Raw genomic sequence first — 25416 nt, forward strand, 5'->3', positions numbered from 1 at the left:
GCATGAACAAGGTCACCAACAGTCTGTGTTCATGCCTGTCATTGATATCAGTGCTTTCCCCGATGGGTTCTGAGACTGTTGTCCCTCAAAACCCAGGCCAGCATCCTCACAACAAGAGGTAGGAGCAGGTAAAGCTGATGATCCCAAATGTTTGGTGAAACTTCAAACTCCAGATACTGATGAAAACCACGGTTCACCAGTGGCCTTTATCCAATAAGGAAGTAAAAGGCAAAAAGTACAGACGTATGTTTATGCCGATTGCTGTTTACATAGCCAAGGAAGAGCGGACTGATAGAGACGGATATGTGACCAAAACGTATCTGAGAATAACCGGATGTATTGTAGCCTATAGAAGAATACTTTGATTTGATTCAACATTGATTTGATGTTAATTTCATTGCCAACAAGAGAGCTTGTTGACAAAGCATTAACTGCACACACGGGGTAAGACAAAACAAAGCATGAACCTGATACCTTTTGTTGTCCAGGCAACTGGCCTTTCAATTGTAACCATGGGGATGAAGCCTTGGACTGAGACCTGGCTGCATATCGTTGCCCCAGTCGTGATTTGTCATGTAAATTACAAGCTGCAAGAAAGTTGATACTGCTGTCAAAAGAAAGGGAAAGACAAGGACTTGTTTAACAATATTCAAACTTTATTGGTTTAACATTGTCAAACTAAAGGGAACACTAGAAAAAACAAGGCAAAAAAGATTTCAGAGAAAAAAGGACACAAACCAAGCATAAAACATCATGGGAGGCATTGTGGCACCTGCAAGTGTCTACATATTACTGTGTGTGAATGTATGTGTGTGTGTGTGTGTGTGTGTGTGTGTGTGTGTGTGTGTGTGTGTGTGTGTGTGTGTGTGTGTGTGTCAATGTGGGGTGAGAGCAAAGCCAAAGAATCCTACCAACAAGACTGATGGCCTCTAACACAACAGGCAAAAGTTATGGCAATATGTGCACATGGTAATAAAGCAACAAGGCAAAGGAGGGAATTAAAAGCTTTTCAATTGCAACTCTTGGAATTACACACTGCAAGACTCAAAGCTGAAAGGAGAGCCATCCATACATGAATACAAGAACGGGCAAAATTGGATTTGAGTATTGAATTCAGTATTCTACTTGAAAGAAAACAAGCGACCAGAAGAAGGTCACATTCAGGACATGAATGGAAAATTACAACCAAAATTAGAGTTCAAGTCATCATGTGACTGTTGCCATTATGGAGAAAATTATGCAGTAGAGTGTACTCGAAGTCTGTGGTTAAAACGCTGTGGTTAAAACGTTGATCAAGAAGTTAAGGCTGAGTGTGAGAAAAAACAGACATTTAAGCAGAAGACAACACAGAAAACCACTTTACAGGGGTCTGAAAGTGCCGAGTCCCTTCGTTATTTAATAGGTGTGGCATATAGTGATTTGACAAACTAGAACTCTATATGGATATTTAACTGAATAAGGCACTTTTCCTAAAGAGGTGCAGGAACTGACTTAGTAACTTGTAGGGTAAGCTGCGGACAGAGAGAGAGAACAATGGACACCTATTGGTATCTATGGATACTGGAGGTGTTTTGAGTCACCACTGTGCCGACATGTGACGCTGTGTTCTTAAGGAATGCAGCTACCGTGTCCAAAGGAGAACGCACTCCAACTGGATTCAGTGGACGACTGTTTAACAGCTCGCCACTCGACAGTTGGGCAAGGCTGAATTATTTCTCTCTGAATGAGGGCGAAGGGACTCCACATGCAGAGACTGAGCTAATGGGTGCAGCTAAGGCAAAACTCTGTAGCCTACTCGCCATAGTTGGGTCTTTGGGCTGTAGCCTAATGCCACCAGGTGAGAAAGGCGTGTTAATGGTGATCAAGAGAAAGCACTAAATCAGAGGTTACGCAGGCCAAAAGAAAGTCACATGTGCACTTATAAATTACATACTGTTTGTGGTCATATGAAACAACAAGGTGATTATTTGTCCATTATCTGGTAAATATTCTGGATTGACTTCTCATACAAGCATCGGATTATTTATTTATTTTTTTGGCTGAACCATGAAAACGTTTAGAAAGGCAAAAAAGTTACAAAACAAAGCTTTGTCAGTGCAATGCTCAATTTTCCATGCCAAAACTGAGGACTTTGGCTTAATGCACACTGTTTCAAGGCATTCTTTCTGCTAGCATATGGGTTAAGAAGAAATAATCAAGTGGTTTTTCATGTGTCTAAATCCTTTAGAGCATATGCAATGGAAAAAAAAAAAATCACAACTCCCAAGCATCAGGCATGCAATAATGCAAAAAAGAAAAAGGACATTCAAAAAAAAAAAAAGGTCTTGACACTGACAAGCCACTGCAAGCAAAAGCTATTGATAAACACTCCTTCATTTTGCCTTTACACATGTTGAAACCAAGAAGATAAATGAAAGACAGGACATGTCTATGTACAAGTGGGACAAAAATCACACAGTTAGCAGCAAGCTAATTAGAGAACTTGACATGAGCTCTTATGTGGCCACCTAGTTGTTGCTGTTCTGCACTTAATCCACCATCTCTCCTTCACACTACAAAATCAGAAAAAAATCAGAAGCCCAATGCTCATTTGACCAAGCCAGCACTCAAACAGTCCAAATTTTGTGGCCTGAATCCAAATACTCTCCAATACTCATCATCTTTCAAATGAATCCCAATTAATACCTTTGCCATTCCTCTCAAATTATTTACTCATACTAGATTGCCTTAGAGCTAGAAGACCAAAAGTTTAATGCATTGAAAGTAGTCCTCTGCTTTTCAGGGGAAACTTCAATCAGATGTTAATAATCAATAAGTCTCAATTCATCAAGGCCCTCGAGTGACAACTATATCTACTGTATTCTTCAACAATAAAAGGCTCTTCAGTCCAGCTGGGATACTAGGGTTCTCACTGTTCACCAATATCAGCACCGCGATACCGCTTCTTTCATGAGTCTTCTCACACACACACTAATGACGACACTCGGACCTCAGCCAGGAGGAGAAGACTCATCCTCCTCCAGTTCCCCTCTCTTAAAGTCATATTAGACATTTAACATTAAAGGCACTTCACTGCTATCATTGTCCACATCAAGAAGGTGCATGCCATTTTCCTTATCTCCTCACTCTCCATTTTATACATTATTTAAACTAATGAATTATTCATATTTCCCATATATACTACAATCTTTCATCTTGACCCCTTGGCCCCCCTTGACTGCTCCTGTTGGAGCGGGGCCGAAGGGCCAGCTCAAGTTTAGCGATCCGACTGGGTACGTTTTGAAGTCGGTAAAGAAGAGAATAACGGTCGGGGGGTAAAGGGTTGGGGAATGAACTTGATACATGGTTTATTGCATTGAGCTGCTCCATTGGCAGTCGGCGTGTGTGTCGTGATAAACTACTAGTACTGGGTCAAAGATGACCCCAGACAAGTCAGTAGCAGAAAACGCACAGCACTCCTAAATGCCAAGGGAGTCACACCCATCAAAATGGACCTTTAACCAAAGGATCATTATTTTTCAGTCTGCCGTTGGATGATTGAGTGTTGCTTTTACTCCCTCGTGAGCTTTCACTTCATCTAGGAGCACAGTAAGTAGATTAACATGATACTGCTGCATGAGGGAGAGGGAGTCTGCCCACGATCCGACAGAGACTAAAAGCAACGCTGCATCATCACAGTCATCACATTTAATAATGAGATGGGACTCAAACAGTGTTTCCAAAGCAAGACAAAATGAGCGTTCGCAGCTGCACCAACCCCCAAGCATCGACAGAAAGCTCCTTTTCCTGAATGACTGGTTCTTTAACTGGCAGGTGAAATATTGAGGGAGCGAGCCGTGAGGAGAGGGGCTGTAAATAATATCAACTCCCTCAAGTCAGCACTAGAAAATGGTCTACGCAGAATGACTAACTGCATGATGGGGGTGGGAGTAGCTACAAGATGATGTAATCCTCTATGCTCAAGGCTTAAATGCCATATCACTGGGGATCCATTTAGTTGCACTAGTTGGTGCAAAGTGAATATCATACATACAGGCATGCGTGGGTGGCTACATACAGTCTACAACTGCAGCACTGGCGCAGGCCTAAACCACAAGTGGCACAACACCAAAGATCAAGGAACCCTTGCTGGAAAACACTGTTTGAGGCCGTCATGATGAGTGTGAGAGTGTGTGCCGAGTCTTCTCAGAAGGTTCTAGTTGGTGGGGAGAGGGTGAGTGTTGTGGATCCAAGGGGTCTGAACGGCACGGCTGCTTCAAAGGGTGTGGTAGTTGCGGTCCTTGGACTTGCAGAATTTGTAGAGGAAGAAGATCACCGCCTGCAGCCCCAGGACCAGCACTATTCCACCGATGAAGCTGGCAGCGTCAAAAGTGGAGTCCTTGTGTGGGGCGGGAGTGGGGGTGACTGTCGTGGAGGTTGTGAGGGTTCCATCTGCGGGGACGGAAGGGACAGGGGAGAACAGAGGCAACTTAACTCCATCCCTATGTAGATTTTAGGATAAACCTTATAAAATACGATCAGCATCTCATTCTACCACAATCTCAGTCAGGCTTTGCCACTTACTTGAACTGGCAGTGGTGCCAGGGGGAGAGACGGTACCATTTTGAGTTGGGCCGGCGGTGGAAGGAACCGTTGCATTGGCTGTAGTCGGGTCACAGCGGGAACACATCCATTAGCCATCACAGCGCTAAGCCATTTGACTTGGTTAAGAAATCCCGATAAAACTATTCACAAGTACATTTCAATCCCTCTTTGCCCCGCGGACTAGAGACTTAAGACAGGGAGTAGCGGAGGGTTTTAGCGGCTGGTTACCTGTAGTGGGCTCTGGGGTGCTGCCGTTGGTGGTGACAGGGGGAGGGGAGATTGTAGTAGGAGTGGTTGAGAGAGGAAGGGAAGCAGTCACAGAAGGAAGGGCAGTTGGAGCCTGGGTCACGGGTGTTATGGCTATAGGAGGGAACCGACACCAGCACCGGGTGTAAGAGGGGAAAGAAAAGCACGCCACAACAAGGTTAAGTCCATATAACACAAAATGCTCCCTCACCATTTCCCTTGGGCAGGTGAAAATAAAGGCCTACACCTGCCCAAGCCTTTTGGACCCAAATGGACAGAGAAGCCATTAGGGGAAGAGGAGAGCAAATGAGGGAAGGACCACAAGTGTTGAGACCCATCAACTAACACCATAGAACATAGCCAGGCCCAAACAGAATCTGACTTTCCTTATCTGTGCTGAAATAAATGTGGAAAAACTGAATTCTGTGTAATGTTTCCTTTTTGTTTCTTAAGTGTCATAGGAGTCTGCAGATTCTGTTAAGGCCACAAAGAACATGTAAAAGCTGCAAAATGGTAACAATTCTGCACTTCCAAATTTAGAGGACTCTCCTTACCTGAGCAGCTAGCATTGCTGCAGGTACCGTTATCTGCCAGACTAGTCACATTGAGACAGGAGGGGGTTGCTGGAGGGAAAAAAATGTCATGAATTAAATGCTTGAATCATACTTTACGTAAATACAATTTACCCATGCAGTCCAAAGCAGATTTCATTATGTTAAAAGGGGAATACCACTGAATTTCAGTTTTAAATTGATCACTATGGGCGAACCTGGGGCAGTTCATTTGAGCTGTCAACACAGACAATTAGGTAAGAGCTCATTTTCTTATTCAGACCTCATAGCACTATCATTAAATACAACTCATTAAGGCGTAGAAGCACAAATAAGCGCCAACAATCATCGTGTGTCCAAAAAAATTACTCTCCCATTCACTATACCCCCTGAGCAGCAGAACCCATAAAACCCAGCTAATTTCTATTAGACCACCGCGTCTTTCTCTAACAACCTCTGGTATTAAATAATTGAGCCTTATTCAAGCCGAGGTGATTCATAGGCCAGGTGCTTGTCACCAGTTTCTGTGCTGTGTGACACTTAGGAGCACCACTACACTAGTTCACCTCCATATCTTTTAGTGCCGAGTGCCAAGCAGAGAGGCATCAGGTCCAAAGTCTTTGGTATGACCCAGATGCAGATTCAACCACAAATCCCCCAGTTTCAGGTCAGACGCTCTAACCACTACACCACTGTTCTGTGTAGCCGTTGTACCATTTCCTCTCAAGGAAATTATCCAATACAGAGCCAGTACCCATTATTAATATGATTTTTCTCCAAATGGCTTTCCCCAAATGGCTTTCCCCAGATTCCCACTTACTTTGAACTGATCTGAGAATGATATTTAATACTCAAGGAAATAACACCTGATTTTTTAAATAGAGTGGTATGACCTGAAGACTAGTGATGCACCGACATATCGGTAGACAATCAGTAGTGGACTTGAAAAGCACAATCGGAATCAGTCTGATTATATTTTTACAGCCAATTGTTGGAACACATTGTGTACAGGTGACCTGCAAGTGCTGCTTGTGTGTGTGTTTGTGTGTGTGTGTTTGTGTGTGTGTGTGTGTGTGTGTGTGCGTGTTGAACTTGGTTTGGCTGAGCCAATTACTTCAAAAATAGGGCGGTCTTTTATCTAGCCTAGGAGAGTGTGCTGAATTTACACAAAGGCCTAGAAAATGTCTGTGGTGTGGTATTTCTATTTTATCTCAAAAAGAAAAAAACAACCATCCCTACTGAAGATACTGAAGACAATATTTGCTTTCAGCTAAAAAAAAAAGTCATTAAGAATAGAAAATATGAGGCCATTGCAGGTCAAATTTCTTGCCTGTGGAATAAGTTACACCTGAAGACATTTTACATGAGTTTGTGTCAGTCTTCAGTCCGCTGAGTCATAGCTTGATTATCTAGGTGTTTGCTTCCTTATTGTCTGATCCTATTACTAACTAACTATGTTGTGATAGCAAGGGACTTTGCCCAACCATAATGTCTTGCCTGTCCCAAATGCCTTGACAATAACAAGTCAAAATACAGACTCACTGGACTATTGATTTCTCCATTTAACAAAGTAACAACAGCAGTGAGTTATTGTTTCAGTAGAGACAGAGCTCCCTCTACTCCTTGTAACTATTGATTCATGCCACAGACTTTATTCATTTACCTGTGAAAGACACTTTTACTGATGTACAGAGATGGTTAACTATAGAAAGATGGACCTCCAGAAGTTGAATCAACCAACTCAAGGATGACGATCGACTTGCTTCAGTGTCAGCCAGTGACACAGTGAGGTCCTACCCATGAGTCATGACTACTGACGGCACCATGTGACTATGCATTTCTTTCCACACCCAATATCTTCCCTTGACTTCTGTCGTTCAGCTCAAAAGGTGGACAGTTTTCATTAGAATCTTTAGTAAAAGACATTCAAACATCAGAAATCTGAAATGACCAGTTGTCCAAATAGGCACACAACTGCATTCACTTACTTATGCACCTTTGTTTGAAATTTCCTTGGTGACGCACACATTTTTAAAAAAGCAGACTAAGCAGGGTCTTTTTTGACTATGTGCAGGTGGACATTTGAAACTCTTAATACGTTTGGAAATTTAATAATCCAAAATCTTCCCAAATCTGTAATATCTTTATTCTTGGTAGCTTGGATAGGCAAGATTCAGAGGCCACCCTTTGCCTTCAGAACAGCTCCATTCCTCCGAGGAATGCTGCTGTACAAGTCCTGGGCTGCGTTTCCCAAAAGCATTGTAAGCCTAAGATGTTCAGAAGTACATCTTAAGAAGCATCTTAAGGTTATGTTGGGTTTCCCAAAAGCGTCTTAACGAATGATGCTCTTAAAAAATTAAGATTGCTTCTGATGTAGAACGCTAAGAACGTCGTAAGGAAGAAAAGAACATCACTACCACCTGCAGCTTTATATTGACTGCCAGTGCTGACTGGTTTCTACTGTAAAATATGCAACACGTTCCACAATAAAATATTTACATAGAGTGAAAAACACCAACTGCAAACATACATTTTTTTTTTTTTTTAAAACGTGAAATGCAGGCAGAGTTTACAGGGCATAATTCATGACTTTAATTGCCGATTTGATGAACTTCAGGAAGTGGGGTAACTGAAAGAGTGAAATGATACGCAAAACGGTTGTCATATCGCCACTTCCTCTGCGCGATTGCCTTTATTTTTTTTTTTAAACCAATCATAAACCAGCTAAGCATTTCAACAAAGCTTCAATGGTGTTTACATCTAGATAGATCTGCTCAGTAGTGTTGTCAGGGGTACATTATGCATATTCCTATCTATCAGCCTAATCACTATTTAAATATAAGATGGGATCACAGTATAGCCATGTCCTCAACCCAACACAAACTAAGATGAAGACAAGGCACACACGAAGCTAATCTTCTGCCTCATCTGCACCCTCTGCCTCTCACTCTCACTGCGCTCCTTCCTTCTGCTCTCCACTGTGAGGATATTGCAGGCTTCCTGCCATACATCCCCTTGCTTCCTCCCCTGTCCATCTTCATCATGGCCAGTAGAGGCATGGCAACCTGTGTGTGTGTGTGTGTGTGTGTGTATGGTTGTATCTGAGTAAACATTATAGTAAGGGCAAACATTATAGTAAGGCCTTTTACTACCAAGTTTCATGTTTAGGCCCGGTGTCTCTCAGAAGTCCCCAAGGCCCCAAACAATTAGCCAGACGCATATCCGTGGTTCTAAACCAACAATCATACAAAGTCACTCAAACATCAGAAAATGTGACAAACCTGTTAAGCCTTGTAGATAAAAGAACATGTCTGAATGATCTCAGCCGCAGCCATAAAACAATATAACTTAAATTCCCAATACTGATAACATCAACATGCAAACAAGTCAGTTCCTCCCTCCAAAGTGTGACTGAGGAGTGACCTACTGTACGTCATGAGGGATCAGGGTGTGCACCATTGGGTGCACCTGGACCTGTAAAATGGCCTCGTATTTCTTCCTTGATCATTATACTATCATGCAGAGCAATCACCAAACACAATGACTCCCACCAGATGGCTGCCCATATCATTACAGATCCACCACCATGACACAGGCATCCTTGGGCTTTCTCTAGGAAAAAGGGTTAATCTTACTTTATCCATTGCTCAGGAGCTCAGGTACTGTGCTCCTTAGACCAGGTTATGCATCCTTGTGCACTGGCCTTGGATACAAGCTGCTTCCATATGGGAACCCAGCCATAATCACCAGTTTTGTGTTCATGATGTGCAGTTTTTGACTGTCACAGAGGTGTTGATTCAATTCTATGGTCATTTTTGAGGCTGTAGTTTTGTGGTGTATAGCAACTATCCTGTTAAGTGTCCATCTATCCCTGTCAGTGAGCTTTGACTTGCCACCACTGTTCCTTTTTGCCAATGCAGTTTGTCCAGGTTTGGCATATACTGTCATGATTTTCTAGACTGGTCCCCTCGCCTACTTTTTCTTTTTCGTGACTGATGCACTTGCAATTCGACTATTTGCCAACTCTGAAACTCTTGCCACACGATACTTTGAAAACTCACATAAAAAAGTGGTGACAAAGCTTCTTTTAAAGCTTACAGTTTAATGACTCACTGCCTTTGTAACTGTGATTTCGTTACTTCAAAGCTAAAGTCCTTTTGCATGTGGTGGTTCCGTTATTTTTTTCCACCTCCTGCATGTGATCCCACACTTCTGTTTACACACGTATGTCTAGGGGGGCTTTCCGCCTTGCCAGGAGGAGAGAGGGCTGTTATCTCACAGGCAGCTGCGAAAGGTGGGACTGGCTCTCACACTTTCCAGAAAGACGGTGACATCATCACCACGAGTTAAATCCACTGCTAGCTCAAGCCAGGGGTGACAGTGAAAGCCTCAAGGGCCCAGCTTAGCACAGAAAACAGCCTCCAGGTTAAGGGCACTCAACAAGCTTTGTCACAGACTACGGCCTGTACTTAGAGCCGCTCCGAAGCTTGCGTGTACACGTGTAAAGCTCTGGAGCATTTAAATACGGGGCTGCAGGGAAATGTGCTTCTGACGCCAAAGGCTTGTTTACACAAAATCCCTAAACCAAAGATAAGTCTGGTAATGACAGTGTGGCAGGCGTTAGCTCACTGCAGCAGCTCAGCTAGCCTGTACTTTAGCACAAAACATCTTCTCCAGCCAGAGCTGACCTTTCCGGTTTTTGCTGAGTTCATATCTAATAGGTGATCTGTTGTTGGGCTTGTGAGAAGCATTAGCTCTGGGGCTGCCGGGCGTGTGTGTGTGTGTGTGTGTGTGTGTGTGTGTGTGTGGTGAGCTGTCAGCGCTGTTGCGGCTGCCTGTATCCTGCGTAGTAGGCTGGTGTGAGTCGTTCGCTCTGGCGTGTGACTGCACTGAGCGGAGCCTTTGGGCTGCTGGGGTAGAGGTAGAGAGGAACAAGTACAAAAAAATATCCCAAACCTTCCCTGAAACTGACAGCCATGTTGGCACTAAAGTGAGCCATGAGCTTGTTTACACCAACATCAGGTGAACAATGAAAATAAATGACTGATAATCAAAACTTGTCCACAATAAAAACATAGACTATGTAGGCTAAAACATTCATCATGATGACTACAATCTGAATCAGAGGACAGAACTTGACATGCTTGTTTTTCCTTTGTTTTGTTTTTTTCGGTTATTTCCTCATGTATAGTGTAACAGTAAACCAGCCCCTAGGGAAACGAAATTAGCCCAACCATGCACGCTTTCTGGCTTTCTGAGAAGAGGTACGATATTGTTATCTGACCTGTCCTGTTCGACCACTTAACCTCATCTGTTATCATTACGGGACCAGCCCCATTTCACACAGGAAGACAATACGGGAGGGTGTGGAATCTCATCTCTATGTCACTGCAGCCTGTCCCGGGGAGAATCAAAGCTTCCTGTGGGTGTGTATGTTCAACAGGCCAGCTCCCTTGAGAGGTGAAGTACCTGGGCTTGTCCCACTAATGCGTAGTGCACTGATGTAGCAGCTTGGTTAACTGATGTCTGATTTGCTAAGCCAACTGAAATAGATCCAATCACTAGTGTAGTCATGTACATCATGTAAATTCCTATCTGTAATATCCTATCAGCCTAATCACCATCTAAATATAAGATGGGATCACAGTATACCCATGTCCTCAGCTACACCCCTGAATTCAACATAAACTAAGATGAAGCTAATCTTCTGTCTCATCTGCACCCTCTGCCTCTCACTCTCACTGCGCTCCTTCCTTCTGCTCTCCACTGTGAGGATATTGCAGGCTTCCTGCCATACATCCCATTGCTTCCTCCCCTGTCCATCTTCATCATGGCCAGTAGAGGCATGGCAACCTGTGTGTATGTGTGTGTGTGTGTGTGTGTGAGTACACATACTAAACTCAAGCAAATATTATAGTGAGTCCTTCTACTACCAAGTTTCATGTTTAGACCCGGAGTCTATCAGAAGTCCCCAAGGCCCCCAACAATAAGTCAGACGCATATCAACAATCATACAAAGTCACACAAACATCTGAAAATATGTGTCACACCTGTTAAGCCTTACACATAAAATAATATGTCCAATGATCTCTGCCTTACCCATAAAACAATATAACTTCAATTCCCGACACTGATAACATCAACATGCAAACAGTCAGCTCCTCCCTCCAGCGTGTCACTGAAGAGTGACCTACTAAGGCTTATCCTTATTCCTGATTGGGTCTTATCAGTCATGACGTGTCCTTCCCTGATTCGTCACATAGTCAGTAACAGTTCCACTTCGTCGTCAGTCCAAGCAAAGAAATCTTTGGTCGTACTTTTCGCCATTGCTGTTCTTCCTCCGTAGTATTTTCTGCAATTAAGTAACCAACCGCAGAGTAGACAATCTGCTTCCTGTTTACACCGGCACGCGCATGCCCAGTGTACGTGAATGGTCATGTGATATGCGTTTTCAGGCGTGTTAGTATGGACGGAGATTATTTCTGAAACGCTCGTGTGGACGGAGATCGTTTTAGTTTTAAAACCACATCCACACTAATACGTTTTCGTTAGAAACTAAGCCACAGGGACAGTAGGCGGTGCATGGAAAGACTTTGGTTGACTCAGGAAACAAAGTCTGTCATGCAGTTTTGTTACGGCCATTCCGTTTTACTGTTTGATGCAATATTCCCATCACAAGCTGCAGACTTCCACATTAGGCTGAAAAACAACCACTGCAGCATATTTCTCAACATCCACTCTATGGTGCATAAAGTCAGAGAGATTTCTCATATTCAGAGGACTCGTGTTTAGACAGATATTTCCATTAACATAATGAAATTACAGAATGGTACAATATTCTTCCTCAGGATCCAGAAGACATTCCTATATTTGGGGACAGCATCAGGAAGAAGTAGGCAAAAGGCAGTAAAAACCATAATCTCCAATCAGCAATAAATTGGACTTACATATCCAAAACACATGAAATTCTGACAAACCAAGCAACTTCTGTTTATTCTCTAAAATGAATGTATCTTGATAAAAAAAATGAATCAAGGCAATCAAGCTCAGAATTCAGGCCTATCTAGGAGATGGGTGCCAACAATTTACTGCCTCAACCAGCCTGCCCAGATCAACAACCTTGGTGCTGCCAGAGGATTATGATACTGCTTGGGCTTTTGGGAAATGGGGATGATGTCATCAAAAAAACAGCATCCACTGCCATACATTCTCTCCATAGCCAAGAATCATGTCTTATCAATTCAGCAGCCTGGGCAATTTAGGATACACAAAGACCAACCTGTGCCTCTCTCCACAGCCATACATCTAGAAAAATACTCACATGATGAGCAGTTCATCCACTGGCAATCACTATTGGCTGTACATGAATCACATGTCAGCCCGGAACAACCATCTGCAAAGGAACAATCAATCAGATATAGTTAGTCGGTAAATGTAGCTGTCTAACCCTAAGAGAAAAGACAGGTGAAATTGTAGCTGTCCCAAAGGTGCCATCCGATGGAACTTGTAACAAAACACTTAAAATACCAACGTCACAGCAAACGATATTTTACTTATGAGCAAACATAGTTGAATATTACAATACAATAAATTCAAGTGTATCACCTAACTGACGGGCAAAGAGGGCTGTAATGTAATGTAAGGCTGTTAACGTTACATAATAAGCTGTTCTGGTGCTTTCACTGATCATCTGGACCTGACAACTAGCGTTAGACCTGTTTTGTTTCTGCTTAGGGGATTCAAGTCGGCAGCCTACTCCTCGCATTTCACCTCATGTCATAAGTGACTTACTTTCTATTTAATTTCAGTGCACTTAGCTTGCTACTAGCTAAGGCGCTAGCTGGCTTTGGCAACTTCACTGCCGCTGGCCAACGTGGAAATAAAATTGACAAGTTGCCAGGAAGGATTTTTTTTTTTTACTAAATCAGAAACAGGGTGACTGACAACACTCAAATTAAGCACCAAACTGACTAATTCCCCCTCTACTGTCGGGGAAACAGCAGATAGACAAATATTTAAATCATTTTACAGGCTAATACGGACGTCTTGAGCACAGCTAAGGAGGGACGGTTGGCTGTAGCTAGCCGCTAGCTCAGCAATGAGAGGTTACAAACTTACCTGCGTCTGTTGCTGCTGATGCGCCAATCACAGCCACAACTACAGTGAAAAACACAACTTTGAAGAACATGATTGTAGCCAACTTATTGCTCCGCTTGTTCGACCAGAAAAACGTATTTGCTAAGAAACGTCGAGAATGAGATTTCTGAGATTTGGGTTTCCTCCCCGTCTTGCGTTGCTGCTGCTGTTGCTGGCTAGCTCGCCACTTCCTACTTGACAGGTCATGTGGCACTTTTTACTGGGAGGGTGGGGAGAAAAATCAAGCGGCGTAGTCATTTCCTGGCTGCTGCCTTGAAGGCAGGAGAGAGAGAGGGTTACTTAAAATTGTCATTTATAAAACGGCTAATCCTCACTTCTGATTGGCTGGGCCACGTTGGCTCAAAAATACAAGATAAAAGTACATGCGATGCAGAACAGTTCATTTCAATATTAATGCGCTAAAAATCACTTCTGACACCACTACTTACAGTTACAAACTGCTTGGCCCGTCAGGTGTCCCTCAGACACCCTCTTCTGGATGTATGAGGAAAAAAAACTGGCATTTGCATACAGCATAACCATCGTAACATAATTTCAGAGCCACAAGTTGTACATCAAACTCTCCCTCACTATGTGGGTATCTTAATTTATCATTCTGAGTAGTCATAGTCATAATTACAATTTTCACTAAGAAAAATGTAGTTCCCTCTTTCGCTCTCTCTCTCTCTCATACACACTGGACTTTTTGATGGCATGCAATGATGCCAGTTGCAGGGAACAAAGGAAACAAAACTTTTTTTTTTATCAAAGTCATGCATGGTATAAACAGATGTAAACAGATCTGTATAGGTCATGATTGTCATCTAAATTCTTAAAACTATGGAAATGTCAAATTCAACATACATAACAAACATATAGGTCTATTACAAAGGATTTCTAGATAGACAAAATGCTTTTTAGGCAGATGTTTATTCACGTTCTTAACATGTTACACACAACTTATGAAAAAATAAATGACAAAATAAAAAATGTTGGAAAAACTCACTGAAAAAAGCAGCAATAGTAATCAATGCTTTGGTATTATGGCTCAAACACTCCACAATCTGCAACTCTACATTCAGTCTTGGGTCTTTCATTGTAAGTTGGGACCTCTTCTAGACTCCTCAGGACGTCTGAACCTTCAACCAGTTGACTAGAAAGAAAAAAAGAAACGATTACTACTGCTAATGTTACTAAAAACTAACAAAATCTTCCAAATACATTGACATCAATTCATGGTCAAAACTGTAAGAGAGAGATCTGCGATGACACAGAAGTGGAGAGCTAGAAAGTCATCCCTCAAATCAAATCAGTGACACGAACCCAAAAGCAACATATTTCCTATCCATCCAGGGAGCCGGCTGCAGGGTGATGTAGAACTGGGATCCGTTGCTATGGCGACCCTGGTTGGCCATTCCTAGAATGCCCCGCTTGGTGTGGGAAACTGCAAAGCTCTCATCTAAAGGAAGAGAGGACACACACACACACACACACACACACACACACGCACACGTTATAGTTTATGGACAGTACATAAAAATCTAGAAACATGTTCACAGTGCATGCGCATGGTGCTACTGTAGATTTACAAGGACTGTTTGTGTCTATACCTTCAAAAGTTGCTCCATAGACTGACTCTCCTCCGTTGCCTTTTCCTGCTGGAGAAATATCTGCAATATTGAAAGATGTTGTTACCAGGTGATGAGTTTGCATTCCATGAGGAGATAAATATATCCAGTGAGAACAAACTAATTGCACAACACTAAAGTAAGATGCCAAAAATTGACATGAACAATATGAAGCCATTGAGAATAAAATACATTTTATTAACAGGACTGTTATGGGCCGTACCTCCGCCTTGCACCCAGCCATTGGGCACCACACGGTGGAACACAGAGCCCTTGTAGCAGAGCATGAGGCCGCTCTGGGACAGGCCGCGCTCTCCTGTACACAGGGCCTGGAAGTTCTCCGACGTCTTTGGACACACATCTGAGAACAGCTGGAGAGAGGGAAGACACGTGTGACACTATAACATGCTATTCTGTGAGGACCAATACCTTCAAATTCCATCATCTTTGGTTACAAGGGATGGTGAGAAAAATCATAATACTGGCAGTCATTGGTTAAGAGGTATAGACAAGCAATGTGAAAATCAATTCACTTGGATCCCGTGCCTCATGTGTCATGCTGCCTCACCTCAAACAAAAGCCTTCCTACTGATTCTCCTCGAATCTCAATGTCCATGAAGACAAATTGATGCTAAAGAGAAAAGAAAGAGATGAAGCTGTCAAGAAATAAACTCAATATGACAATGCAAATACGGATTCTTTTTTTCTTTTATGTTTCTCAAGGTCTTGTAACAATAATCTTCAGGTAAGGACTAACAAACATGATAATCATTTTTACAGAGATTGATGACTGTAAATATGACTGTTGACAGTTTGCATAGCTTGCTATACATTAACCTCAAAAAATGTCAGTAGTCAGTTGCATGTCAATAGCTAATCCAGTAATGTGAAGGAAGGGTTTGAAAGCTGACAGGAAGGGAAAACTTCATTAAATATCCTGTTTTTTTGTCAAGCTAATAAGGGAATATGAAATGAAAAATGTAGGATTAGATAATTACGACCAAAATGTGATATATGGACGTCAAAAACTTGCTTCCTGTGCTAGATCTTAAAGGAACATGAGCTTTGCAGATTGGCAGCACATCCGTCTTTTTTATATATCTATGCTTTGTGACTGTAGTGTCGACTTGCCCCTGTTCTGTGGAGGTGTTTGGAGTAGCAGTCTTCAGTGAGGGCCAGATAAAATGCCTGCGGCCGGGTGAAAGTGAACTCCCACTGATTCTTAGCCCAGCTGACGAGATCCGTCTCATTTCCAAGGAGATGGCCATTCAGAAAGCACATCAGGTTGCTGGAGAACTGCCACACTTCCCCACGCAGTTCCTTGAATCAGAAGTGTTGAACAACGGATGTGGTCTGATTCAGCATTTCATAATAACGCTAACGTCAAACTGCAGCACACTTCAGCTGAAGCTAAATACTGACAGTACACCTCTTAGCTAGGCAAACTGCTGTGGCTGGTACATCTGCTTCCATTATTCATGACAGCATTATTCATCATTCATTTTAGATGAAGTCGTCTGCAGCGTATAAAACATTGTGCAGAGCCTGAGTACTCATCACAGCTACCCAGTCCCGGATGGACCTTATAGTTTTGCTCTTCATGAATAGCTTCCCTGGTCCAACTGGACTTACAGTAAATGTAATCAGATGACTTACCTACCCTTTTCTTGTTCCACAGATATGTGTGCCAGTCACATTCGAGTAATGGATGAATTGTTGGATCCAAAAATGCATCAGGAAACTTCTGTTTTAGTCCCTAGAAGTATTATAGAGAGTAAACAGATACAAGTAGGGTTAACGTCAATTCACTAATTAATTCACTGTGAAACTCAGGATGTCCCTTTGGAGAAACTCGTTTACCTCAGCAATATTCGTGGCAACATGAAAATTATGTTCTTTAATCAAGCCGACAATTTCTAGATGCACTTTTGAGGGCATGACTGTTGTCTTTGCCATGGCCGACAACCCCCAAAACTCCCGAGTCTGTAAACAAGAGCGTCGTATCCATAGTAACAAGTATTTCCCAGCGCACAAATATGACGTTTTATTTCGAAACGTCGGGCCTCGTACCAATTCGCAAAATCGACCCCTCTTTCGACCTTGTTTCTTGATATTATTGTTAGTTGAAGCACTTGAGTAAGTGCAGAATTTATTGCATGCAATCTTCCGGCTCGTATATTCACATTATGTCTACGGTTTACGTTTATTTCGCCGTTAGCGACAATTAATCCAGCAGCAAGGAGTGGAGTACAGAGAGGGTGGAGGTATTGGAACGCGGCCTAACGGCGCCACGGTTTGAAAACAGGCTAACGTGGCTAGCTAGCTAGCCTCTTGTTTTGTGTGGTAAGTAACTACATATTTTTCTCGCGCTAAAGTCAGGGCCACCGCTTTGGGGTCGTAATGGGTGTGCACGATTTGTGGTCTATCCTCGGCCCGGTTCGTGAGTCGGTGCCGTTGTACAGCTTGAGTGGAAAGACCCTGGCAGTGGACCTCAGCTTGTGGGTCTGCGAGGCCCAGCATGTCCAAGCAATGATGGGGAGAGTCACAAAACCTCACCTAAGGTAACTGTCGTATAGTGCTAATTTTATTGTTCTCCTGTAATTACTTCCTCTTGGTGTTCCTCGAGCGTTTCCAATGTGTGAAATCTAATTTTCTCATCTGTCAACTTGTCATCACCCACAAAGTAACAGCTCTTTTATGTGTTCCAGGAATTTGTTTTTCAGAGTATCGTCCCTCACACTAATGGGGGTAAAACTTGTCTTTGTTATGGAGGGAGAGGCCCCCAAACTTAAAGCAGAAACCATGAGCAAGAGGACAGAAGTAAGATTTGGAGGGTTTAAAAAGGCTGCCCCCAAATCAACAAGCACAAAAAACACCAGCAGAGGGCGCTTCAAAGCCGTGCTTAGAGAGGTTGGTTCTCATAGGCAATTTGACAGAGAAATATCATATCTGTTCAGTTCAGAGAGATACAGTTTCTTGTTTCACAGCACACTTGTCTCTGTCATCCCTCCGCAGTGTGCAGAGATGCTGGACTATCTGGGTGTCCCCTGGGTGACAGCTGCTGGGGAGGCTGAGGCCATGTGTGCTTACCTGGACTCCCAGGGCCTGGTGGACGGCTGCATCACCAATGATGGAGACGCCTTCCTGTATGGAGCCCAGACCGTCTACAGGAACTTCAACATGAACACTAAGGTAATACTTTGGCACCTTGCAGAGCTGTGATTTTCTAGGATTTCTGTGTTGTTGTTGTTTTTTTTCTAACACACATTCCCTATAGATTCACACAGGAATTATTGTTTCCTGGTTGTTTTGTTCATAATTTCATCCTTTATCCTGAGTTATGGAGGAGCAAGATGGGTACAAACTAGTCATCCTGTTACTTAGTATCATTCTCATATTAAAAGTACAGATTTGATCAAATACACAAGTGTAAAAACTTTCATTTAACCTAGCCAATGAGGGAGGAGTGTTCCATCTAGTTCTTTATCTTTATCTTTATCCATTTGGCCACAAAATACTTGCCGTTTTGTTTATTAGAATTTCTACTGATCCCTTGTCATTATACCCACTTGTATATTTTCCTTGTTTTCCTTCTAGGACCCTCAGGTGGACTGTTACAGGACGTCTAAAATGCAAACAGAGCTACATCTGTCCAGAGAGAACCTTGTTGGTCTGGCCATCCTCCTTGGCTGTGATTACATTCCTAAGGTAAGGACTAGAGGTGTGGGACTCCTATCCTGAAATTCAGCACATGGCTAACATGAATTGTTTATATGACAGTGTATTTCCATGCTTCCATAAGGGCATACCAGGGGTTGGTAAAGAGCAAACTCTGAGGCTTATCCAGACACTGAAAGGGCAAACACTGCTACAGAGGTAGGAATCACAAAATCTTCTATGAGCATTAATTTTCTTGCCTATTATTTGCAGACAATATTCCTTTTTCCCAAAGGGTCAGGGGCAGTATACAGGTGTGTATGATGTAGTGTTGGTGCACTTGTAACCTCTCTCTGGCTCTTTCAGATTCCTCCAGTGGAAGCAGGACAATGCAGGTGTGTCTGAGGCAGTAGTAAAGAAGGTTCCTCACTGCCACGTATGCCGCCATCCCGGTGAGTGGTGCCCTGCTTTGAACTCTGACCTCTGTCCCTGGTTCTGATAAGAGGTGTAAAGCAGAGGGGAGGTCTCCGCAGGAAGACATGTCTCACACATGGCTGATTTAAAGCCACTTAACTTGTCACGTTAACACATACACTTATGTGAGAGATGTTTTAGCCTGTGAACATACCTCCGGCATTACACCCAGTAGTGTGTTAGATTTAAAACCGATTTATTTCCCTTTTCTTTATAACTGGCTTTGCTCCTTTTCTCCTATTTTATCATATATTTATTCTGATTGGTCTCTTTCCTTTCTCAGGCTCAGCCAAGTCACATGAGCGCGGCGGCTGTGTGCTTTGTGACAGTAAACAGTTTTGTCAACCTCAGGATTTTGACTACCAGTGTTCCTGCGACTGGCACCGCTATGAACAGACTCGCCAGGCTTCCTCTGCTGAGGCCAACATCAGAAAGTACGCCCCTTTTTCTGAATCCACTAAGCAAGAACATAAACGCAACACATCAAAAGGAGGCCAAGAACGCTTAATATTAAAGATCATTACATAAAAGCAAGTCTATCAAAATTAGTTTTAAGTGATTTAAAAGCTCCGTCAAGATTCTAAAAGATGATTTCAAAGGATGGTTTGACTTCATATTATGTTATGTGTGTTCTGTTTCTTATTTAAGTTCTTGCTTTCTTCTCAGGAGAACACTGGCCAGTGAACAGTACCCTTTTACAGAGGTACAGTTGGGTTGAACTGCTATTGTTTAACTGGTGTAGAAATCTGTATGATCTCCAGTTTTTAACACGTATATTGCATTTTGCAGATCATCAATGAATTTCTGATCTCCAAGGATAAGCCTGTGTCACATTTCAGAAGGAGAAAGCCAAATATGTTGTCGATGCAGGTAACATGTTTATTCAGATTATTCAGATTTGTTCAGTTATTAGAAGTTAGTTGGCTCACAGGGTGCAAAATGTGGTGGCTTGTTTTGTGTTTTCCAGAAATTTGCCTATGACAAAATGGAGTGGCCCAAGCACTACACCAGCGAAAAGGTTCTGGTCTTGATGACCTACACAGAGCTGATGAACAGGAACTATGGAAGAGAGATGTCTTCGCAAATTAAGCCCCTCCGGTAGTCCTACATTTTATTTTATACAACTTTCTAAGCACACAAAGCTATCTCCGTACAGATATTACTTTATAGAAGGATTGTTTCAGTACACAGAATACATTATGAGGGACACTTTCCTACATTTTTTTTCTCCCATAACAGAATATTGAAACCAAGAGTGAGGAACGCAGTCACTTGCTTCGAAGTCATCTGGAGCACACCAGGTCAGTTTAAATGTTGTGGTACAAAGGGCAAATTATTCACACAGTCATACATCAAGTGAGAGTATTATGAGTGTCATATCCCTGTCATATCATCAGTAATGCTCTCCGTTTTCTTTTAGTATACTTAATCTCAAATTACAAGCAAACAGAAGTCACAATATTTAAGAGAACATCCTCTGAGTTGAGTGACATGTATGCTCCAGTAAGCGGAGGTTGGAGGCTGGAGGTTGGGGTGCGGGGTGCAGGGTGCTCGTCACCGGGTTGTCTGTTAGTGACTGACTGTGAGGTGGCGCTCAGAGGTGACAGATCAGTCACAACAGCCACTAGGTGCTAAACTGGCTTCCTCCCCAGGCTGGGAAATCTGTCATATCAAAGTCCGCCTCACTAACAACCCAGCCTGAGAAAGTCTCAATCAACTATCAAAAGTGTATTACATCATGCAAAAGAAACATTGTGAATACAGCTAAAAGGTTATGTGATGGGATATAAAGCATCTAACATTATATATCCCATTAATTACTGAAAATTCTAGTGTAAGGATACCTGAAATAATTGATTACAAATGTATGGTTCTATCATGGAAACATAATATAACATGCAGTTTGATCGATGCTTTTATCCAAAGTGCCTTACAGTGCAATGAGTGTCCTGGTTAAATAAACCTCACCATCATACCTCTCATAAATTTACAGCCAACCATTGCTAAATTGTGTGGGAATTGAGGTATTTTGATTTGTGAGAAATGTAGATGAGCAAAGTCAGCTGAATTCCCCATTTAGCACTAACCCTAACCCTATAGATAGATCTAATACACATTTGTAGGTATTCCAAAATCCCTATACCATGTAAGTTGTTAAAATGATTTTGATGACATTTATCACGACAAAAGTCAAACATGTTTGTATTTTTATATATATAAAAAAAATATTTCTATAGTCCATTATGCATATTTGGGTAATTGGTAATATCTGCAGTGCGAATGTTTTCACCTGTGCTTATTGTTTGTGGTAGAAATTTTCAAAATTTTCTGTATATATATATATTGGGGTTTAGAACTTGAATTCACTTGCAAGTAATTCAAGACAGAAAGTGAATTTTCCTAATATAAAAAAAAAATCACATCATAGGTTGTTACAGCTAAGTGAAAAGGAAATCATTCATAATTTGAGTATTCTATCGTGATCCAATAAATTACAGTAATAAATGATATTTTGAATTGACTGAATTGCAAATGCCTCCCAGAGATGGTATTGTGTTTTAGACCTTTAACCACATGTGCCGCTCGGGTCGAGTCCTAGCAAAACCTTCTTTACTTTACTTTTAGTCTCCTCAACTCTGTGTCCGTCTCAGTTTTCTTTCTGTCTCAATAAAGAAAAAACAAGAGGAATGGACTGCTCCCTCTCTTAAAATACGTAAACAAAAGACTTTCATTCATGCTGACCTTGCTGTCCACCCTGCAGAGCATTATGCGTTTCCTGAGGATCAGTCCGCAGATAATCCGGATGAGGTGAGGACGGTGGAGGAAGAGTCTCTGTTCCGCCTCGCCTACCCAGAGGTAGTGGAGCTCTACCTGAGAGACAAAGCTCTGGCCGAGGAGAACAAGACCAAGAGTAAGACAATACTTCATATAACCGTCAGAGATTATCTTTAGAAGAAGAAGATGTTTATATATATTTTGGTGTAGAGAAATTCACCATCTCTGACAGTAATGTAGTTAATTTTTCACGAGAGAAATGGGATTCCCCCCCCACACACACACACACACACACACACACACACAGACTTGACAAGCTCAAAGACTTCCCACATTGTGCTGACAAGTCTGTCCTGATCAAAGGCACCTGGAGCTTTGACTTGTTTTTCAAGGCTGCCTCTTACAGCAGCTCTGACACCTGAGAATGCGGAGTTTGGCAGCTCCCCTAGTTCACACCAAAGGCTTTGATGCACCCGGAGGTGTCTGTCTCACAGGCCTCGCTGTCGCTTTATACAGGTTGTGCTTTGCTCACCCTGGTCCTCAATACTGTAGAGCTCCGGCAAAGCCAGCCACCTACATTTGAAAAGGCTTTATAGTCGAGAGATACCAGATTGAATAATGTTCAGAGTAGCTGTGAACATTTATTCAGATTTGTGCTTGAAAATGTATATATTTTAAACTCTGGCATTCTACATTCATTCCTTTTTCAGAGAAGAAACCGAAGAGTAAAAAGGAGAAGCCATCGGACCTCTGTGATGGTGTTTCTGACCTCCTGGCTCAGATGACCCTTCAGACTTCCACCTCAGCAAGCGCTAACACTCAACCACAGACGCTGCTCCCTACCGTTTCAAATACAGATGAACCAGATGTAGTGGTTCTGGACTCTCCACTGCCCAACAAACACCATCTGAAACCTAGAGAAGACCACAGCGGTCTGGGTGATTGCCCCAATTCTGAAGGCAAAGAAGTGCTATCTCCTCTGTCTCGCCCGTCCTGTGGCACAAACGCAGAACCAGAGGTTGTTGCTTCACCTTCTGTCTCCGCTGTTATCGACGCCCTGCACCTGAGTGACATCGACTGGGAGGCTTTGTCCTTCACGTCGTCCCCAACTCCACAGGCAGCTACCAACCGCACCACAGAACCCAAGCCCAGTAAAACCACGGACGACCGTGTCAAGGAAAGGGAAGCAGAAAACACACAGCAGAAGACCTCAAGTGACGTCAAACGAGCAGAGTCCAAACCGGCTCCAGAGTCGTGTTACACAGAGTGTCCTCTAAGGGACAGGGTTCTCATGAGGAACACGGCCATGTCTGTGAACAAGATGGAGGCGCACGCTGACCAGGTCACAAAACAGCTAGACTATGAGTTGGCCAGCCTGGCTCTCAGTTCTTCTTACAACAAAAACCCCAAGCAAAGTGGACAGATCCCCATTAAAGGTAGTAATGACACCAAACCATCAGGGAAGCAACATGTTAAAAATAAAGAACCTCTCATCAGTAAAGGCCAAAGTGTCACCAGTAAGGCGGAACCAGCCAATCACAGTTCAAAACATTTAATTCCCTCAGCACAAGCTCAAACCAAGGACACTGGTGCTGGCATCCAAAAGCCTCCTCAGAAATATAAATTTGTCAAGGCAGCCATTTCTTCTTCCTCCTCTGTCCCACCACAGAGGTGCCACTCTGACCCTGGTCACAGTGACAAGGACAGGAAGGTGCTCCAGACCACCAAGAAGAGTGTGTGTGTCAATGTGTGTTCATCAAGTGAGGACAGCGATGCAGAGAACAAACAGTTTGGAGTTCATAGAAAGACTAAAGTCAAGCCCCAAAACAAAATAAAGGGCGGCTACCTCACAGACTTCTCACTGAAGCCGACTTCCAGACTTCCCACAACCAAAGCGACACTGAACACTGCTCATAGCGTTCGGTTATTGGGGCCTAAAGCTCGGAGTCACAATGTAGATGTTCAGGTAAACAGCAGCCCCGCATCCACTAAGGGCAAGTGCCAGGATGTCCCAGTAGTTAGTGTGGATGGTGATGTGTTTGATTTGTCTCCCGCTTCGCCTGTCACTGTCTTAGATAGTGACGACTCAGTGGTTTGTAGTGAGAGTCCACTGCCACTGGCAGAGAGACTGAGGCTGAAATTCCTGAAGTGAGCTGCAGGGCTGCAAAGGCCAGGATGAAGGAGAAGAACAGTTAAACTGTACTTATATTTCTTTTTATAGCTGTACTTGTATTTCTTTCAAATATAGGTATATAGGTTTTTCAGAAAAGCAGGCATTATAACTGAGAAAATTATGATATGTGTGATTTTATTAAAGGTGTAACATGTTGATATTTTAATTTGTCTGGATATGTGTTGTGAAGCCTTTTGTCACTTTTTAAAGATTTGTCTAATTGCCTACCTGACCAGTAAACAAAATTACAAAACCTCCGTGTGTTGTGTTGCATCTTATGCCTTGTCTCCACTAACAGAGTTTAGCCCTGTCTGGCTCAAAGGCAACATCTCCACTGTCTTTTGAACCAGGCGTCTCCGACCTAAAGGATTAACTGTTATTGATCCTGAATGCAACATTTCATGTAAATCTGGGGAAGTTTTGCGCCGAGTGCTGTTGTAATCGTTAAATGCCAATTAATTTTCTCCAAATCCCGCTGTTCTTTGGCGCGATATGCGTCTCCATTGAGTAGAAACGGCTAATGGGGTCGAGGTATTGCAGCAGAGGGGGATAGTTGGGACACTGACCCGTTGGTTTTACAACCCGCCAGTGTTGGTCCCCTTGATCACGAGTGACGCGTTACACACCTTTTCAGACATGAAAGGTCTGGCAGGAGCCTGGTGACAGCTGCATCCTCTCTGCCGGTGCGCACACTGCAAAAATAACCAGTCATTTAATCCTGGTATTGAGTGTTAAATCTTATTTTTCTTAAAAGAAATGTTAAGAATTTCACTTGTTCCCCAGTGCAAATCAGCTTGTTTCCAGAATGGAGTTGAACCAAGAGTCATTTTCTAGTTTCAAGATACTGACAATTGTTCCTCCTGAAACAGGTGAAACTGCATTGGAAACAAGTGGAATTACCTCACCGAATTACCAGATTTGTTTCTCGTTTAGAGGTAATCACATTTTAAGAGTCAATCCTACACTAAATGATTTTATAAGATGGATCTTGTAGTACAATTTGCAGAACGGTGATTGTTGTCTGAAATTAGACAGCGCTGCGTCCTAATCCTTGGGTGTTCAGGTCTGTGTTTGGACATTGTGTCTATACTTTGAATTTGCACTATTAAACCAGTATAGGCCTGTGTTTCCCCGGCCTATTTACCTTCCAGACTGAAGACACACGCGGGTCTGACTTGCCAGAGAGGTGTGA

General features: G+C 42.7%; 3 protein-coding genes across 4 annotated transcripts; 1 reads left to right on the forward strand and 2 right to left on the reverse strand.

The window, feature by feature from the left end:
- Window positions 1–793: 793 nt before the first annotated feature.
- On the reverse strand, window positions 794–13699 carry cd164 (CD164 molecule, sialomucin). Of its 2 annotated transcripts, XM_071920701.2 has the most exons (6): window positions 13500–13699; window positions 12703–12774; window positions 5385–5453; window positions 4813–4944; window positions 4564–4641; window positions 794–4431 (listed from the first exon to the last, which is right to left on the reverse strand). In XM_071920701.2, exons 1-6 carry the CDS (start codon window positions 13567–13569, stop codon window positions 4256–4258), a joined length of 597 nt encoding a protein of 198 aa, XP_071776802.1. In that variant the 5' UTR covers window positions 13570–13699; the 3' UTR covers window positions 794–4255. The 2 variants fall into 2 exon arrangements, with proteins under 2 accessions (XP_071776802.1, XP_071776811.1); XM_071920710.2 differs by lacking the exon at window positions 4813–4944.
- Window positions 13700–14414: 715 nt separating this feature from the next.
- ppil6 (peptidylprolyl isomerase (cyclophilin)-like 6) lies at window positions 14415–17083 on the reverse strand. Its single transcript, XM_071921005.1, has 8 exons — window positions 17006–17083; window positions 16806–16901; window positions 16277–16465; window positions 15714–15776; window positions 15369–15516; window positions 15128–15187; window positions 14841–14976; window positions 14415–14670 (listed from the first exon to the last, which is right to left on the reverse strand). Exons 1-8 carry the CDS (start codon window positions 17081–17083, stop codon window positions 14559–14561), a joined length of 882 nt encoding a protein of 293 aa, XP_071777106.1. The 3' UTR covers window positions 14415–14558.
- Window positions 17084–17545: 462 nt separating this feature from the next.
- Window positions 17546–24254, forward strand: gen1 (GEN1 Holliday junction 5' flap endonuclease). Its single transcript, XM_071921048.2, has 15 exons — window positions 17546–17706; window positions 17854–18055; window positions 18161–18337; window positions 18743–18853; window positions 18948–19021; window positions 19169–19254; window positions 19560–19710; window positions 19943–19979; window positions 20066–20146; window positions 20244–20374; window positions 20516–20577; window positions 22038–22187; window positions 22762–22983; window positions 23020–23202; window positions 23239–24254. The coding sequence occupies exons 1-15, from the start codon at window positions 17546–17548 to the stop codon at window positions 24201–24203; spliced, it is 2793 nt and encodes a 930-aa protein (XP_071777149.2). The 3' UTR covers window positions 24204–24254.
- Window positions 24255–25416: the final 1162 nt, after the last annotated feature.

This window comes from Centroberyx gerrardi, chromosome 18 (assembly GCF_048128805.1).
Source record: "Centroberyx gerrardi isolate f3 chromosome 18, fCenGer3.hap1.cur.20231027, whole genome shotgun sequence".
Classification (NCBI taxonomy): domain Eukaryota; kingdom Metazoa; phylum Chordata; class Actinopteri; order Beryciformes; family Berycidae; genus Centroberyx; species Centroberyx gerrardi.